The sequence below is a fragment of the Carya illinoinensis genome, chromosome 14 (assembly GCF_018687715.1).
Source record: "Carya illinoinensis cultivar Pawnee chromosome 14, C.illinoinensisPawnee_v1, whole genome shotgun sequence".
NCBI lineage: Eukaryota > Viridiplantae > Streptophyta > Magnoliopsida > Fagales > Juglandaceae > Carya > Carya illinoinensis.
In genome coordinates, this window is record NC_056765.1 from 1,250,763 (window position 1) to 1,268,407 (window position 17,645).

Consider the following 17,645-nt stretch of genomic DNA (forward strand, 5'->3'; position numbering starts at 1 on the left):
CTATCCAGATGAGGCCTAAGTGGTCGATTGGTTACTTGGTTTGGCCCAAGTTATGACTATGTCCACTATATATCTTTTTTAGAAATGATATTTGCATCACGAGATGTATTAGTTTTGCGTATTCCATTTTTTTAAAAAAATAGATAAATCTAAAATTTATATAAAAAATAATTTTTTACTAATAGATCACACTCTTCAAAAAAGTTGTGTAGAATTTACACATAATATAACTGAATCTAATATTACATTTTTGTAAAAAAAATTGAAAAATCAATTGAATTGGACCTGAGTTCGGTCCAGTTTTTAAGTGGTTTGGTGCGACACCAATTCTTAAAAATTAAAACCAAAATTGGTTCAAATCAAACCGGACAACTATATATATTTATAATTTTTTTATGTTGTATTATATATTATATACTAGATTACTAATTAATATAACATGAAATTCTAATATTATTAGTCAATTATATTAATCTTATAACATAAACCTAATATAATATATGATATAACATAAAAATAATCTTATAATTTTTAATATAACATTTGATATAATGCATAAATTTTAATCTTATAATATAAAATTAATATAATATAAAATCTTAATGTTAACATAAACATTAATATTAAGTTATTAATATAAACTTATATATATATATATACCAAGGATACATTTTTGGCATAATAAATTACAATATATATTCTTTTTATAAATACATTTTACACATTTGATCATATATACTTGTATAAAAAGTATAGAACTTATATAAACTATAGTTAAATTTAATACTATACTAGTATATATTAATTATTATAAAATGATATATTTATACTATAACATAAATAGACTAATAGTTTAGTATATATAAACATAATATTATAGCTAACATAGATAATTCATAAAACTAAAAAAGGGGACCAGACCCGATCGAACTGAAATTGAAAAAATCGGAAGTCCTGATTTCAGCTGTGAATCGGTCCAATATCTATTCTTAAAATTTTAAAATCAGTATATATCGATTCGATTATAAAAAATATATAAAATCATATCGAACTGGACCGATTATATCTATATTTTTTTACTCCTATAATCCAAGACAAGATTTTCAATTACAACGATATTTGAATTAAAAATTAAAAAATAAAATTACTCTAATTTGGTCGGAGAAATGTTATAGATATAAAGAAATTAAATAAAAATAAATTTATAAATTAACATAATTTAATAAAATCTATTAAATTTATTTTAAAATAAAAATAATTTTATAATATAACGTATCACATTAAGTGATATCAATTTTGTGATTTAACTAAATTATTTCCATTCGATTATGAGTGGTGTTACTCTGCCGCTTGAGTAGCACTGCTTAAACTTACTGCTAGTTAGTTTTCAGTTTTAATTGATTAATTTATTTTTTCATATTTTTTTAATAAATTTAAATATTTTAAAAAATAAAAATATATGGATATATTTAAAATCATTCTTTAATCATTAAGTTAAAAAAGAAAAAAATTTGCAAAGCGATCAACAGGAGCGGTCAGTGCAGAGGGCAAAGCAATTTTTCCTTCGGTTATATCTCTGTCCCTTAATTTTGGGCGGGAGAGCACAAATCACATAGCAAATTAAAAAGAAATAAAACCTCAAGTTCTCCTCCCTCTCTCTCTATCTGACCGCGGGATTGAATTCTGATGAAGTGAAAAACCCTAGTACTAAGCTTCCACGTACCAGAAAAAATGCCTCCGAGGAAAAAACCCATTTCTTCTTCTTCATCATCGTCTTCGTCCAAGAAGTCCAACCCAAGCAACAACCAGCAGCAGCCCTCCAAGTTTGGCATCCAGCATTTCTTCGAGCGCCACACTCAGAACGCCCTCTTAGCTTCCCAGAATCCTAACAATGTCACCGTTTCCAACGCCGCCGTTTCTTCCTCTCCCAACGCCAATCCCGTAGCCGTTTCGAGCTCCCGAAACCCAGCGGATGGTCCCAGTTCGGGGCCGGTTGATCTCGAGAAATCGGTGTTACCTGTTCAAAACGCGATAAATGATTCTAATTCTGGACGTATTGGTCCTAATAATGATGTTTTGACCTCGAGAAACCGTAAAAGTGTACCGAATTTGCAAAATGTAGATCCCAATCTTGAGGGTTTGGCATCTCGGGCACCTAGAAACACGTCGGATTCACGAACGAGTAATCTAAATAATGCGTCGCAGAATACGCCGCCTGCTAATTTGGACACGATGGGTGTTAATGCAGACAAGAACCTGTCCGAAGTGTCGCCAGAGATTTCCAAGTCTGTGTCCCACAAGCGCTTCAAGTTCTCGCCTGGAATGGTAAATGTCAGGCAATTTTTTTGTTTAAATTTTCCTGGAAAACCCATTGTAGTAGCCTTTAGTGTTAATGAGTTTTTTTTTTTTTAGGGAGTAGTGCTTGAGTTATGCCGATTCTGTTTGTAGTATTTTAGGTTGTATTTTTTAAAATATATTTGACCTGGAAACACTTAATGCATGCGTGGATGCTATTGGATTGTTATTTTAATTTTTTTGTGCAAATACTTTCGGTATAAAAATCATAGTAATTTAGATTCTTCCTGAAATTGATATTAAACATGGTCGTGGCGGTAGTTGATAAAGCAGAGCCAGGACGATGGAGGTGATGAAGTGACATGGAAGATATCTCCAGTGAATGAAAGACTCCAGGCAGTTTCAAAACGCATACCAGAGATGATGAGAGTGTTGGCCGACTCTTCAAGGCTCAATGCATCACACCTTCAGCAATGCTCACTGAACAAGGCATGTCTATTGGTTAAATTTGGCGTCTGTTTACAAATTGGTTATAATTTTGATCGCGTGGTAAATTTTTAGGGTATGGTACGGACTTCTCCCAGTAAAGCTGACCAGGTTGAAAAGTGGCTCTCGTCACCAACGCGAAAGGCTGCTGAAAAATCTTTGGTAGCCACTAACAGAGTTGGTTTAAAAAGGGTTAACCCGGATCAGGATACTGGTTCATGTGGAAATAGGAGTGAATTGACCAGCGCTGGAACTGCTAGTAGGCAGAGTCCGTTCCGAACTCCACCATCTCTATCATATTGCCATGATAAGGTAATTTTGAATTATAGAATCCTTATGAATAGGTTTAATATTTTACATTCATGAACTTGGTTCATTTTTTTTCTTGGCAGTAAACGCCAGAAAAATTACAAGACTCAGGATTTTCTGACTTCTCATCTGTCAACTTGAAGGTTGCACTTTTTATTTCTGATTTGTGCTGAAACTGAATTTCAGATAGCTAATGGTGTTGCATGTAATGGAGCATCTGATCTGCATGGTTTAAGACATCACAAAAAGGTATAATTGTACTAGGTTTTAAGACTGCACAAATTCTCTGGAGTATTGTCACACAGCTGTCCGCCTAGAAGAGCCACTCACTCTGGAGTGTTGTCACACATCATTTTTTTCGTACTTCTTTTCCAATTCAAGTATTTGATTTTCTCATGAACATATAGTGCAAGTTTTTAATTGGTGAGTTGAAACATCTAGGGGTTGGCTCAAGTGGTAAAGGCCTTGGGCTTGGGGTATGCTCTCCCAGGTCTGAGGTTCAAATCCTTTTTGGTGCAAACAATCTCTAGGGGCCATTGGATTGAGGGATTTTCTCTTTGAATTACTTGAGGTGCACTTACAGGAAACTCCTTGCCAAGAGCCTGTGCACCCCTGGGATTAGTTTGGACGTTGTTCCTGGACAACTGGTGCCAATTAAAAAAAAAAAAAAATTGCAGAGTTGAAAGTTTACATGATTTATTGGGCAGGAGTAAAAGACATTTTCTCCTAACCTAGTCATAAGTAACATGATATCTATTTGTATGAATCTTTTCTTAGGCATTGCTTGAACTTCTGGATCAAGTAGAAGATGTCATTTCTGTTGAAGACTCGTTATCTAGTGACATGGAAGCATATTCAACCAAAGTTCATAACAGAGATGATGATGGGATATCTGTCAAACTTGATCGTGCAGTAGAAAGAATGGCAATGAATTTACCAGCAAAGGTCAATGGGGCTTCTTCCCATTGTAATTTTCTAGTATTAGAGGTATGCTTTACTTTTTCCAAACTTATCTTGTTGTGTTGGCGGTATGCTTTTGAAGATTGATAATACGCAACACATTTCTGCTGCAGGTGTCTGAGAGGCTTAGACCTGCTGTCTCATCTGTTGCTGAGGGCCCATATAAGGTTTTCATTAATCCTTATACCCAAACCACTTCATTACTTCAATTGAGCTAAGAACTGTACTAAGTTGATCACTTGCTTTATAGGTTCTTCGTCTACTGAATGAGCATAGCGGAGAAGAGCGTGCTGCGTATTTGTGGGAAGAGTGGTAAGTTGACTTGTAATATGTTCTGAAGCATTTTATATCCTCTCCACTATTTCATAAAGAAAATTTTCCCCTAATGTAAAATATCACTTTGTGCATATTATTTGGAGATTGATCATCACTTGATACATGGCGCCTTTTACATCTCCTCCACTTGTTAACAGTTCTAGTGATGGAACTGTTGTACTATTGATGACTCAGGACAGAAGCATGACTTCATGGCTTCAAGTCTCTGTAGTCATCATCATTGTACAATCACACTTACGTAATAATTTAACTTGCATTACCTACCATTTTAACCTTTTGATTTATGGGGTTAACCTATGTTGTTTGATCTGATTGGGAATTCAAGTCCAGCTGCATTTTCATTTATATAAACACAACCCCTTTTAGGAATTGGAGTTGTTTTCATTTATATTTCTACAGCATGAATAACTATTGGCTATTAACCCCCGTTGTCTTGATGGCCTGGTATTTTTCATCATTGTTTTTCTTGGCAATTGAAGTTTCCTCTGGTACTGATTGGTATATAATTGCCTTATTGTTGCCAAGAACTCAACATGCATTGATCCTGTTTGCTTACTTTATACTGATATACTTGAATCTCGGATGGACTCTGTTTGTTTCCTTCCTTAGAAGTTACACAAAGTGCCTATGATCTTTTATTGAGAATCATATCACTGAGAATATTTGCTGATCTGAATTGGTTATTGTATGGGGTCAATCAGTGGCTGTTGGGGAAATTATGTTTAGTGTTTCTCCAACTGTCTTTTTCCATTTCTTGTCAGGTATTATGGTGTAGTTGCACCTGGAGATACTGTGAATGTCATTGGTGACTTTGATGAGCAAGGAAAGTGTGACATAGATCGTGACAGCAATTTTATAATCGTTCATCCTGATATATTGCTGTCTGGAACCCGGGTAAAAAATCACTTGCTTTTGAATATTATTTTTCTCTACATCCATTTATTCCTTATAACTAGAAAAATCTTTTAGGTTGCTGCTAGTTTCAGTTGCCCAAGGCGAACAATTCTAGACGAGAGGCTAAAGTGCAATGAGTATTCAACGGCAGCATTAATTGGTACCTTGCTGCACCAAATTTTTCAGGTTTCAGAATTTTCACTAGTACCTTGTACAATGGTTTGATAAAAATTCATTTTTTCCCAACTGAGATACATATGTGAGATTTCTTCCCTTTCAGGCTGGACTTATTAAGGAAAGTCCTACTATAAAATTCTTGGAGGAATATGCTGGACTGGTGCTCCAGAAAAACATGGAAAGCTTATATGCATGTGGAGGTGGGAACTTATATAATTTTCAATTAAGTACACTTTCTAATTTCTTATTTTCAATCTCCCCCCCCCCCCCCCCATGCTTGGTGGGCTCAGAACCTTAAGCATTCGCACCAGTTCAAGGGACCATATCCTTTTTAAATTTTACTCCTCAAATGTTAATTGAACTTCAAATTCCAAACGAAAGTCACTAATTACCACTATGGATCATCGTGTGTGAAAGTCTTAATCTCTGCGGTATGTGTTATTTGCAGTAAATGAAAATGATATACAGAAAACCTTGATTGAGGCTGTACCAAAACTATTGAATTGGATCATCACGTTCAAAAATCCACAGGTATGCCTGTGTAGAACTCACATTGCTGTTACTCTGTTCTCGATTATCTATTTGCTCTAGAATGGATTTGGTTCATTATTGCCACAGCTTTAACCTCATCTCAACTGGTTTGATTGTGAAATACATAAATTCTTGTATGGGGCCTATTCATTTATTTGTTAACTTGTTTTTAATTGGAGTGCGATGCAGTTTTGTATTTTGAAACTTTATGTGCACTTACTCGTGTTACATTAATATCTGTAATGTTGCAATACCCTGTAAGCCAAATTAGAATTGCATAACGGACCTACATTAGTCATCTGTGCAAATTACTGGGAATTGGATGCATGAAACCAACCTACGGCCATCCCAAAGTTTTTCACACCTTTAGGTGAATTTTTTATTATCTAAAGTATAAATTTGGTATCTATCCTTTTTTCTTCCCGTATAATTCTTTTTGCATTGTTAGACATCTTATCCCCGAGTTAAAAAAAAAGTAAGCCTTTTTAGACGCACCACTTCTCATTTTCTCGGAGGTTTGTTTGCTTGGAATGTTGTAGACAGATGTTTTACGCTGTTTATAATTCTTTTGTCGGCAGGATTCAAAAGCTCCTGTTGATTTTGGATCCGATGGTGGGCTGAAAAAAGTTAACCTATCTGAGGCAAGGCTTTCATCTATTTTTATTTTTTTCTTGCATGATTTTCATTTCCAATTTTGCATCTATGCACATGCATTTGTGGGTATATACGAAGTTTGAGATTGTAAAATGAAGTGCTGCTTTGTTCTTGTTATTCACTTCAGTATAACTTTTACATTATATTTACTAAACTTCTGTTGTGAATATAGGTAATTGATATTGAGGAGATGGCGTGGGCCCCTAAATATGGTTTGAAAGGGATGATTGATGCTTCTGTCAGAGTCAGTGTGAAATCAAACAGAAATGAAACTAATGAGAAGATTATGCCTTTAGAGTTTAAAACTGGAAAAGTACCCAATGGCCAGGCAAGTCTATAGTCTATCTGAAATTTGTTTGCCAAGAAATAATAGAAAAATCGAAGTCCGAAATGCTTAAATCACCTTATTTTCGGTGTTACCCTTCTTTTCATATGATTTCTGCAGTCATCTATGGAACACTCTGCACAAGTAATCTTATACACTCTCCTCATGTCTGAGAGGTGTGCACTTATCCTTTCTGTCTTTTGGTGGGGACATCCCGTTTCTGTAAAGGAGAAAATTTAAGGAAGCATACTTCTATCTAATTTGATTTTGGCTTTTATTCAGGTACCAGAAGCATATTGATTGTGGTCTTTTATACTATCTTCAGTCAGATCAGACACAGGTAAATTGAGATACAGCTTTGAGCAATCATTTTCTGTTAGAATCTTTAATTTATTCAGTGAGATTGACCATTTGTAAAGGGAATTGTGGTTCGAAGATCTGACTTGGTTGGGCTTGTTATGCGTCGTAATGAACTTGCAAGTCATATTCTCAAGGCATCAACAATGCAACAATTACCCCCTATGTTACGGGTACGGCTATTGTGGAATTGTTACGTACAGTCTGTTTTAGACAGTGCCTTCTGTATTGTCATTTGAAATTTTCTCAATTTTCTACAGAGTCTGAGCATGTGTAATGGTTGTCGCCATCTTAATGTCTGTACTATCTATCATAAGGTAATTTTTTTTGTCTTTACTAGGTTGAATGACTGTAAAAAGCTGTGCATATTAATTAATCTGCTTCTGTTTGGCAGTATGGCAATGGGGTAATGGGAGTTTCATTCACAAGATAGCCATTTAAATGTTTGGTCCATGTAAAATTCTTCATCATTGCATTGACAACGGCCTTGATATGCCATAGCTATGAACTGTGTGAAATCCATTCCCACCTGGGGGGTTCTAATCTGATACTTCAAAAACCATTTATTGTCATTTGGCCTTGAGATGCTATTTAGTTTCCTGTGTGGTGGTGTATGCAGCTGTAATGTGTTATTGATGCAGGCACATGGTGGAAGCACTGAAAGTAGTGGATTAGGTGATCTGTTTGATTCAAATGCTAGCCACCTAACTGTAGCTCATAGCAAGTTCCTTCGGCATTGGGATTGGTTGATTGACTTAGAAGCTAAAGAGATTGAGGTACATTTCTGAAGCAGTTTTACAATTTTATTTATTCTAAACTCCAAAATAGTCTCCCTAATTATTGGAAATGTGTTTTTTCCTTCTCAGCTTGCGAAGAAAAAGATCTGGTGTCCTCGTAGTTTGAAGCATGATAAGTCCACTAGTTTCCTTTCTTCTCTTGTTCTTGATGCTTCAGAGGAACTTCCGCATCATGAGCCTCTTAAAGACAAGCGGTTCATTTATCGTTTTGTGCATCAAGATCTACCAGCATTCAATATGAAAGCATCTGATGGAGATTCAAGTGTTGCCTCTTCTCCGAGAAATTATATGGACAGCATGCTTAGAAGTGGAGACTATGTGGTAAAATTTTCACATATTAGATTTGTGCAGGATGTGGTTTTTGTTGAGTTTACATAAAATAGAACTGACTTTTATGACGTGTTTGACATGAGCTGCTCTTTAACTTTTTAATATTCGGATGCTTATCTTGTTCTTTACCTGTCAAAGTAGATCTGATTGATTCTTCACAAAGTAGTATGCGCTTTGCTTTCTTAAGCAAATACAGCATATTAAATTACAAAGTGGCCTTTTGAGTTAAGGCAATTATGATTCTGCCAATTTCTTCTGCCAACAAAGGAAAATTTATGAGCTTCATATTCATTGGACATAATAACTTCCGTATCATGTGAATTTAAAAAAAAAAAAAAAAAAACTTCCATATCATGTGGCATATTTTACCTTTAATTTTTCATCTAATCATTAGTTTTGTATTTTCTCCCCTTTTTATGTTTAGATACTTAGCACTGAACCTGGCCGTATAACTATTGCAAGTGGGGTCATTACAGAGATAAGTCGCTTTCATGTTTCTGTAAGTATTACATTTGGTATTCCTATTCATTTATGAATTTGCTTGGACGTATTATGGAAAATGGTTGTTTCTGGCTTTCTGCTCTTGCACTACAATGTCTTCATTAATTAAGCAATTTCAAATTGACTTCTATATATTCTAGGTTTCTATTTCCAAGCGTCTTCGGCTTCCTGGGAGCAATCCTTCTTCAGAGGCACATGATCTTTTTGAAGAGGTTTGGCGGATTGACAAGGATGAAATTATGACTTCATTTGCAGTTATGAGGTAATTAATTTTTCTAAACTATTATGAGATATACGCTCTCGAAACCAACAACCACCCCCTCCCCCCCCCCCCAAAAAAAAAAAAAAAAATGAAGTTCCAGAACTTGTAGCATTAGAGATTGCGTAAGACATAAATAGTGTAATATGTATCTGCACTGAATCCATGCTTGATGTTATTATTTGAAGGCTTAACCTTGTACAACTTTTTCTACGAAATGCAAAAAGTACCCATCTACGGAAGATGATCGTTGATCTTGAGGTGAATGTTTGTTGCGAACTTGTTCTCCCCTTGATGTCTGTGTTTTTGCTATCTTGTGATGACATTTTGCATGGTTCTGGCTATGTGCATCCTTGTAGGCTCCTAAATTTGACAATGGATGTATATTCAGCCAAGATCCAGCAATATCTTATGTCTGGTCCGAAAGGAATTTGAATGATGATCAGCGTCGGGCTATTCTTAAGGTTTTCTGTACAGAAAGCTTATGTCCCAATTTGTTGACCAATTACTAGTCGAAGCTATTCTGACCAATTATATTTGGGTGGCACTTTTTTACTTATTATACATTATCCAGATACTTACAGCGAAGGATTACGCTCTAATACTAGGAATGCCTGGAACCGGCAAGACTTCTACAATGGTGCATGCTGTAAAAGCCTTGTTGATGAGAGGGACATCCATCTTGCTGACATCCTATACAAACTCCGCTGTTGATAATTTGCTTATAAAATTAAAAGCTCAGGTTCTTTCTATCCTCCATTCATCTTGTGTTACTTGATGCCCTGTATATGTAGTAGCCCAAGCCAATGAAAGGCATGGGCCCCTCTTCCCCCTTTTTTGTTAGTGGTAAACACATTTGATTGTGACAATGTCTGACATTCAAGCAACATGCCCTTAAATGCAGTTTCACAGTACCTGATTGATATGTTTTCCTTTGCTATTCTACATTAACTGTGGACTTAACTACGATTTTATTATTTGTCCGTTGGTAATTAAGCTTAGTCTTCCACATCCGTCAATGTTTCTTTTGCTGTTCCCTCTAACATTAGGAACGCCAGAATGCTTAGTTAGAAGGAACTAAAAGTTTTCAGTCTTAGGGTCTGCAGATCTTACTCAGTCTTCAACCACCAATGGAAGTGGACTTTCACACAAGTCATTCTTCTTATTGTATTTATAATTGTATGATGATCAGTGCACCTTGTATTGTCATGTTAATTTACTCATTAGTTTTTCTTGCATGTTATGGAAAATTAAAATTAACAGGGCATTGATTTTGTACGTGTTGGAAGACCTGAAGCCGTGCATGAAGAAGTTCGGGGAAATTGTTTTTCAGGTCAGATTATAGTTAAGTGGATTCCTTGTGGCATAATCAGTTTAATTTATTCTCCATCTTGTAACAAAGATTTCTATGGCAGCAATGAACATACACAGTGTTGAAGATGTCAAAATAAGATTAGACCAAGTCAAAGTTGTTGCAGTTACTTGTCTTGGAATTACTAGTCCTTTGCTTTCCAACAAGAGATTTGATGTATGCATCATGGATGAAGCTGGACAGACTAGCCTTCCAGTATGTTGTCTTTCCTGTAGCTTTAAGTTCGTTTTATCTTCTCAAAATGCAACTACACTATAATACTCTATAAAGTGATGGGAATGCATGGATTTTGTTGTAGACTCGTCAATCTCATATCTTGACATTAGTAAAACCTAAAGTTTTTTTTTTTCCTGTTTGTGTTTTACTGTAGCTTTAAGTTCTTTGTATCTTCTCAAAATGCAACTGCACTATAATGTCACTCTATAAAGTGAATAAAGTGATAGGAGTTCATAGATTTTGTTGTAGACTCGTCAATCTCATATCTTGACATTAGTAAAACCAAAAGTTTTTTTTTATCAGTGACATTAGTAAAACCAAAAGAAAAAAATGGCAGTCTGAAATTTGATGGCTAGAGAGATTTTTAAAAGTGAATTCTCTCTCTCTCCCTCTCCCACATACACAATATGCACTCTCACAAATATGCATTCTCACAAATATGCATATGTATATTTTCCCTAACCACTTATTCAAGTAGATAGTAAATATATCCTTCCATAGAATAAGATATGGATTGGGATAACATTCGCGGCTGCCCTTTGTTATAATTGATGAATAACTATGAAAGTTGAAATTTTGAAACATAAGAGTTAAAGAAGCGTGCATTGGTTTGACAATGTTGGTAATAATTGTGAAACATAGTTGTAAGTTTATATTTAGATGGGTGTGAGTAAGATGAAACTTGAGAAATTGGAAATGACTGAGATGCAGAAATGGAAAAGGGGGCTAGCTGCTATTTTTTATGCGATCTCCAATTCTTGCCATTTAGGTTTTTACTGTTTGGGGGCACCAGCATAAAATTGATGCTGTTTTCAAAACTTAATATGTCCACTTTATAGTTTCTAGATTTTATTCCTGTATGGCTTTTCTGCGTCAGAGTATATATTGTGAAGAATTCAGAGATGAATTTCACGCATTTCAGGTGGTTATCCATCTTGCATTTAGTTGAAAACAAAACTTGTTTGTTAAGTGCCTAGTTTATTGTTCTGCAGATTTGAGACCCTTTTTAGTGTTTATAACTTAATTAGGTGTGGTGGTGCTGTTTAAGCAGAATTGTTGATGAAGAGATTATGTTGAACTCTCTGATTGATTCATGAGTCTGTTTCGTATCAGGTATCACTAGGACCCCTGATGTTTGCTTCGACATTTGTCCTTGTTGGTGATCATTATCAACTACCTCCTCTTGTCCAGGTGATATGTCTCATCTGTTTGTAGTCCTATTTGCTTTACTTTTATTATATCAACTCTTTAAGCTCATTAAAAATGCGTGCTAATCCATGTCTAGAGTACAGAGGCTCGGGAGAACGGGATGGGAGTTAGCCTGTTTTGCAGACTATCAGAAGCACATCCTCAGGCAATTTCAGCGCTGCAGAGCCAGGTTACTTGAATTCGAAGAAATTTTTTTTTTCCCTTGATAAATAATAGTTACATATGGGGGAATACAAAGGACAAAGAAATTGGTCATGGAGTGGTGTATTTCATTTGCTACTTTTTCTTTACCAGGTCTACTTACCAAGTTGATCTGTGTGCAGTATCGAATGTGTCAAGGCATTATGGAACTATCAAATGCCTTAATATATGGTGACAGATTACGTTGTGGTTCCTCTGAAATAGCTAATGCCAGACTTGGGCTTTCTGGTTTAAAATCTTGTTCATCATGGCTAAAGGAGGTCAGAGCATTCTTTCACAATGTCATTCCATTATAATCCATTGTCTTCTTGCCTTTAGTTGATGTGTATCCGTAGTTGAAAATCTCGTAATTTTCTATGGTTTTAAAGTTCCTGATATTAAATTTCCGTGTTACTTATCAAACATATATTTAATACATGTATTAGATGCTTCGTGATTGCAGGTTTTGAACCCAACAAATCCAGTCATATTTATTGATACAGGTCAATAAGCATAGAATCATTTATACTCTTGTTAACATTTCCTTTGATGAATTATTTGTTATTTGGCTTGGTTTCTTACATATCATTTTTTACAACTCAGATATTTTACCTGCTTTTGAGGAGAGAGATCAAAAGAATCTGAATAATCCTATTGAAGCTTACATAATTGCAGAGGTATGACTAAATATTTCTCGTTACTTATAAAAATAAATGATTAAATAGATCTTGTTGCTTAAGACCAAGAACTTATTTCATTTTGAATTCCGATTCATGGTGCAAGCCCTTTATGTATTTGTTCCTCATCGTGCTCATTATATAGATCACAGAGAAGTTGGTTGAGAATGGAATTGAAGGGGAGGATATTGGCATCATTACGCCCTATAATTCTCAGGCAAATCTTATCCGCCGCTCTGTATGCATAACCTCTGTGGAGATACATACTATTGATAAATACCAGGTTAGGGTGAACTATGGCTGTTGTCTCTCTTTTTTGTTCAGACATGGTCATTTGCTTGATTTTGTCCGAGCGGATTGTGATACAAGGCTTAAACTAATAATAGCCAATTTTTTGGGTGAAGAGCATCACTCAACCTCTTTTTGGTTTTGGAAGTTACTCTTAGTTAAATTTGAAGCTATGCCACACCGATTTATAACCTTTTTTTCCCCCTTTTTCCCTTTGGTCTAGGGAAGAGACAAGGACTGCATACTGGTATCATTTGTTAGGTCAAGTGAAAATCCAAGGGATTGCTCTGGCTCACTTCTTGGTGACTGGCATAGGATCAATGTGGCTCTCACCCGAGCAAAGGTAGGCATCGAAAGTTCTTTCCTTGTATAAAAATTACTCTTGACTTCAAATTTCTAGTTTATTTCAAAGATTTTGCTTGCTATCATAAATCTTCTTTTTGTGCTTATTGAGTTGATTAAATAGGAAATCGAGTGGTTAAAAAAAAAAAAAAAAAAAAAGGAAACATCTCCTCCATGCTAGAATCTCAAGTAGGTATAATTTCTTGATTTAATTTATATGTTTGAACAGAAAAAATTGATAATGGTGGGGTCATGCAAAACCCTATCTAAGGTTCCACTACTGAAGCTTATGATCGAGAAAGTTGATGAGCAATCAGGCATCCTTAGTGTGTCCAAGAAAGATATCAATTACAAGGGAGAGCTGAAGAGATGCTCTCAGTCCAGATAAGATTTTTCTTTTCCATTTTTTTTGTCAGTGTAAATAAAAAAACAATTTTGATTCGTCTCTTTCCAATTCCCAATATAAAATATTATGTATACAAGGAATATTTTGTCTTTTTTTTTTTGAGTAACAGACATGGAATTGTAAATGTGTCTTGAAATCCACGATTTCTCTAATGTGCCATGAGCAGCAGTAATTGTCTGGCCTCTAGTTTCACGTTCACAAACATGAGATTTTAGTACAAAGAAGCTACTACTTTTTTTCTGTTTTTATTTATTCAAGTTATTCCAACAAATTCCACTCCGTATTAACAAAAACTAACACATTGTACACCATCTAATGTGTCTTCATTTGAAATTTTAATACCAAAAAATCAAGAATTGTTTTTATTTTCGGAAAATATGTTTTTTCATCAATTGATTACCCTCTGAATTAGCAAAACATTGAAAATTATTTTTTAAAAAAATTAAAAAAAAAAAAAAAAGGGTGAAGTGTCCAACAAAGATCAAGGTCTTTCTTGCTATTGAAAGCAAAAGGAACTCCTAAAATACGAAGCCAGCATTTTAACGGCACACTAGTTATTCAAAGCGATGGCGTTTTGTTGCTCCTCAACTAGAAAAAGGGAATTAAAAGTGTCTGAGCCCGGGTTCGAACCGGGGACCTCTAGTGTGTGAGACTAGCGTGATAACCAACTACACCACCCAGACATTTGCTGAGAGGATCTCTCTAGCTATATTTAACTACTACTCAATTGAACAAAGCTCCAACTTTGTTGCTTTTGGAAGTTCACCCCCAAAGCATTTTCCAAAATTTTTCTAATATCTATCAAGTCAGATTTTCTTAAGAGTGATTCTATGATGAAATTATTAAAATCTTAATTTCTGATTTTAATTAAAAAGGAAAGAAAGGAAAGCTGGTCTAAAGTATTCATTATAGCAAAAAGCCCAATGCTTGCGGGAGTCCAATTAGAATGATGGACACAACTTTTAACATATTTGTGTTTCTTAAAGAACAAACCCAACCCAAATGTATTTCAGGGCTCGATGACTTTTCCACACAGCACAATGGGTGGGCCTTCTGGGCCGGCTGGGTTGCCCAACTTTCATACCTGAAGGCTGCAGGGCCGGCCCCCCTTATCTATCATTGACTTGTTGTACAGATAGTATGAGTGGATGTGTTGTTAAGCTTAATCATTGTTTGTTGCTTAATTTGATGATGATTTCTTTTAGAACATACATAGTTCAAAGTACTCTATTTGGCCTCTCGGATAAGCTAATTCAATTCTTATTTTCAAATATCTCAAATTTTTTATAACTTTTAATATTGTGACATAATATGTATATTTAGATAAAAATGTTGTGGAGGATCATGTTCATCTAAGGTAAAGACACTTTTTTTTATTTTTTTCAAAAAAAAAAAAAGTAAAGAAGGATTCTCCTACCATTCCCCCCAGACTTTGAGGCCCACTTAGAACCACAATCTATCTATCTATGATCAAATATCAAAGACCAGAGAAATTAGTCATGCCAACTAACAGACAAATGCATAAAGGAAAAAGAAGAACAAAACAAAAGTACGTACTAGAAAAGCAGGAAAAGAAGATAGTGTTGTCGGGTTAAGGAGATTGGCAATAATGTTGATGATGAGTTGGTCTTGAATTATAGTAAAAATGCATAAAAGGAAAAGAAGAACAAAATAAAAGTAGAAAAGCAGGAAAAGAAGATCATGGCGGTGTCGGGTTAAAGAGATTGGCAATAATGTTGATGAGATGGTCTTGCATTACAGAGAATGCTCGTTCAACTTTTAAAGATTCCATTTCCATTATTCATTCTTATTGTTATATATCACATCTTCATTTTATTTATATCTTATTATATATAATATAATGTATTTATCATTATTTAATAATAAAAAAATATATAATAAATAATCATTCAATAACTGTAAATATGTCATATTTTATTTAGTGAGATATAAGTGAAATAATAATATAGTGTATAAAATTTTCCTATAAAAATTCCATAAGAATTCCCGATTTCATCATTTCCTAGAGTACTATTACTCCTTGTCTTTGGATCATAAAGTATAGGATGTACTGTAGCTATGAACTTGTATTAATATCGCCAAGTACCTCTTTTTTTTAATACATTAAATGGTGGTAAAATGACAATCATGACTACCTAATTAATTAATTAAACCGCGTCAGCCATTTTTCCCATTTAATTTTATTACAGTAAGATGATCTCTTTTCATCTTCAACTTATATAAAAAGCAACATATAGCTTGCTGTACCTGATCTTGCTTTGCTCTTTTTTGCTAAAAAAAACCTTCGTTCATTTCCCTTGATTTCTTTCCTTCCGAAGAAGAAAAACATGGCTGAGGCCGTGGGAATGGCATTTCTCTCTGCCATCCTTGGAGTCGTAGTCGGCACAAGCACAGGACAAACATTTCGCAACTTGAAGACAGGGTAGAATTGACGGGCCTTGTGAAATTATCAAAGCTGGCCACCAATCAATAAATGATCAAGAGCATGTGCCATCTGACAGATAAAATAATAGTAGACAGAGAAATAATAAGTCATTATTTTCTACCCCTTTGTAAATATTGAAATATTAGCCGCTTTTACTCTGCCGACAATGGGATAAGTCACCAGTTATAATGCCAACTATCAACATAATTTGTAATTTTATTTATTTATTTAATGGTTAAGAAAATATTTTTTAATAAATTTATAATTTTTTTATATTTTTTAAAATTTTTAAAATTTTTAAAAAAATGTTTGAAATTTTTTTTTACCGGATTCTAATGAATATAATCTCCTGTGAGTGCAATAGCATTACCTAGAATATGAATAATATTAAAAATTTACATTTTAATAATATTTTAATATTAGCCAGTCAAACTGTGATAATTGAGAATCATAGTTGGCTCTGTAATCGGTGGAGACACACAATGAAATCAGAAAAACACCAAACATCTTAATTAAGATAACTTCGGCTCGTTTGCTTTTTATTATTTATTTATTTAATTCTTGAGGAATATAAAAATATTATCCGATGTTATTAGAGTCTATCCATATGTTAATATTTGTGTTTTCAAAAGCCTTCAAAGCCAATGTCCACCGAGTTTGCCATTCTTTTGTTGGTAGATTATCTCTGATGACAAACATTTTGCAACTTTTGGCCCATTACTCTGCATCAAGACGGTAGAATTTAGAAAGTCTTTCATGTTTGATGTGCCTTTTCCGCACTGTTTTTCTACTTTTTCAACATTTTTATAACAAGAAAGAAAACCATTTTCTGTTGTTAAAAATATTAGATCAAAATATGCAACATAAACAATATTTTCTTGTTGTAATAGCTTAGATCCAGTGTGACAGTTTTACGGATTTTTTATGCTAATGTTCATCTTCATTTTAATGGTGGAGTGTATTACGTAGTAGAAAACCAAAATAACACTCACATGTTCTACGGTATAAATGTTTCTCTCTTGGGAGAAATTTTCTAAAACGGAGAGAAGTTGCTGCCATGCGAGAGAGCTCCAGAGATAGTTCTTCTCTTTGCCATGGGGAAAGACACAAGAGAGGTGCCCCCACACCTCTCGTCCCTTGAGGCCAGCAAATTGAGCATTGATTCCAGGAATTGTGCCTGCAATCTTAGACAAGAGATAATGGCAGGGGCACGCCCACTAAGGGCTCCCCCACCATTATGTTACAAATGTAAACGTGTTTAATTCCTGAATTAAGTTAAAAAGAATTACAACTTCTAA

The 17,645-nt window shown here is 34.6% G+C and overlaps 1 protein-coding gene and 1 non-coding gene across 2 annotated transcripts; one reads left to right on the forward strand and one right to left on the reverse strand.

Annotated features, from left to right (window-relative positions):
- Window positions 1-1,611: 1,611 nt before the first annotated feature.
- On the forward strand, window positions 1,612-14,145 carry LOC122295156 (DNA replication ATP-dependent helicase/nuclease JHS1). The gene is made up of 34 exons (XM_043104227.1): window positions 1,612-2,325; window positions 2,617-2,784; window positions 2,857-3,093; window positions 3,277-3,339; window positions 3,868-4,077; window positions 4,164-4,217; window positions 4,301-4,362; window positions 5,148-5,280; window positions 5,356-5,466; window positions 5,561-5,657; window positions 5,906-5,988; window positions 6,567-6,629; window positions 6,815-6,970; window positions 7,088-7,143; window positions 7,250-7,307; window positions 7,387-7,497; window positions 7,585-7,641; window positions 7,966-8,100; window positions 8,191-8,442; window positions 8,876-8,950; window positions 9,093-9,214; window positions 9,400-9,472; window positions 9,571-9,675; window positions 9,786-9,953; window positions 10,475-10,544; window positions 10,627-10,778; window positions 11,913-11,990; window positions 12,085-12,177; window positions 12,332-12,469; window positions 12,652-12,691; window positions 12,792-12,865; window positions 13,011-13,148; window positions 13,377-13,496; window positions 13,725-14,145. Exons 1-34 carry the CDS (start codon window positions 1,732-1,734, stop codon window positions 13,881-13,883), a joined length of 4,305 nt encoding a protein of 1,434 aa, XP_042960161.1. The 5' UTR covers window positions 1,612-1,731; the 3' UTR covers window positions 13,884-14,145.
- Window positions 14,146-14,510: 365 nt separating this feature from the next.
- TRNAV-CAC lies at window positions 14,511-14,584 on the reverse strand. Its single transcript has one exon. It is a non-coding gene; the product is annotated as a tRNA-Val (tRNA).
- Between the last annotated feature and the right edge of the window lie 3,061 nt (window positions 14,585-17,645).

Excerpts from the sequence above, each read along its gene's own strand:
- LOC122295156 (XM_043104227.1), top strand. The coding sequence starts at position 1,732 with ATGCCTCCGAGGAAAAAACCCATTTCTTCTTCTTCATCATCGTCTTCG. Across the intron at positions 9,473-9,570 it reads AGATGATCGTTGATCTTGAG|GCTCCTAAATTTGACAATGG; the intron begins GTGAATGTTTGT and ends GCATCCTTGTAG. Across the intron at positions 9,676-9,785 it reads AGCGTCGGGCTATTCTTAAG|ATACTTACAGCGAAGGATTA; the intron begins GTTTTCTGTACA and ends TACATTATCCAG.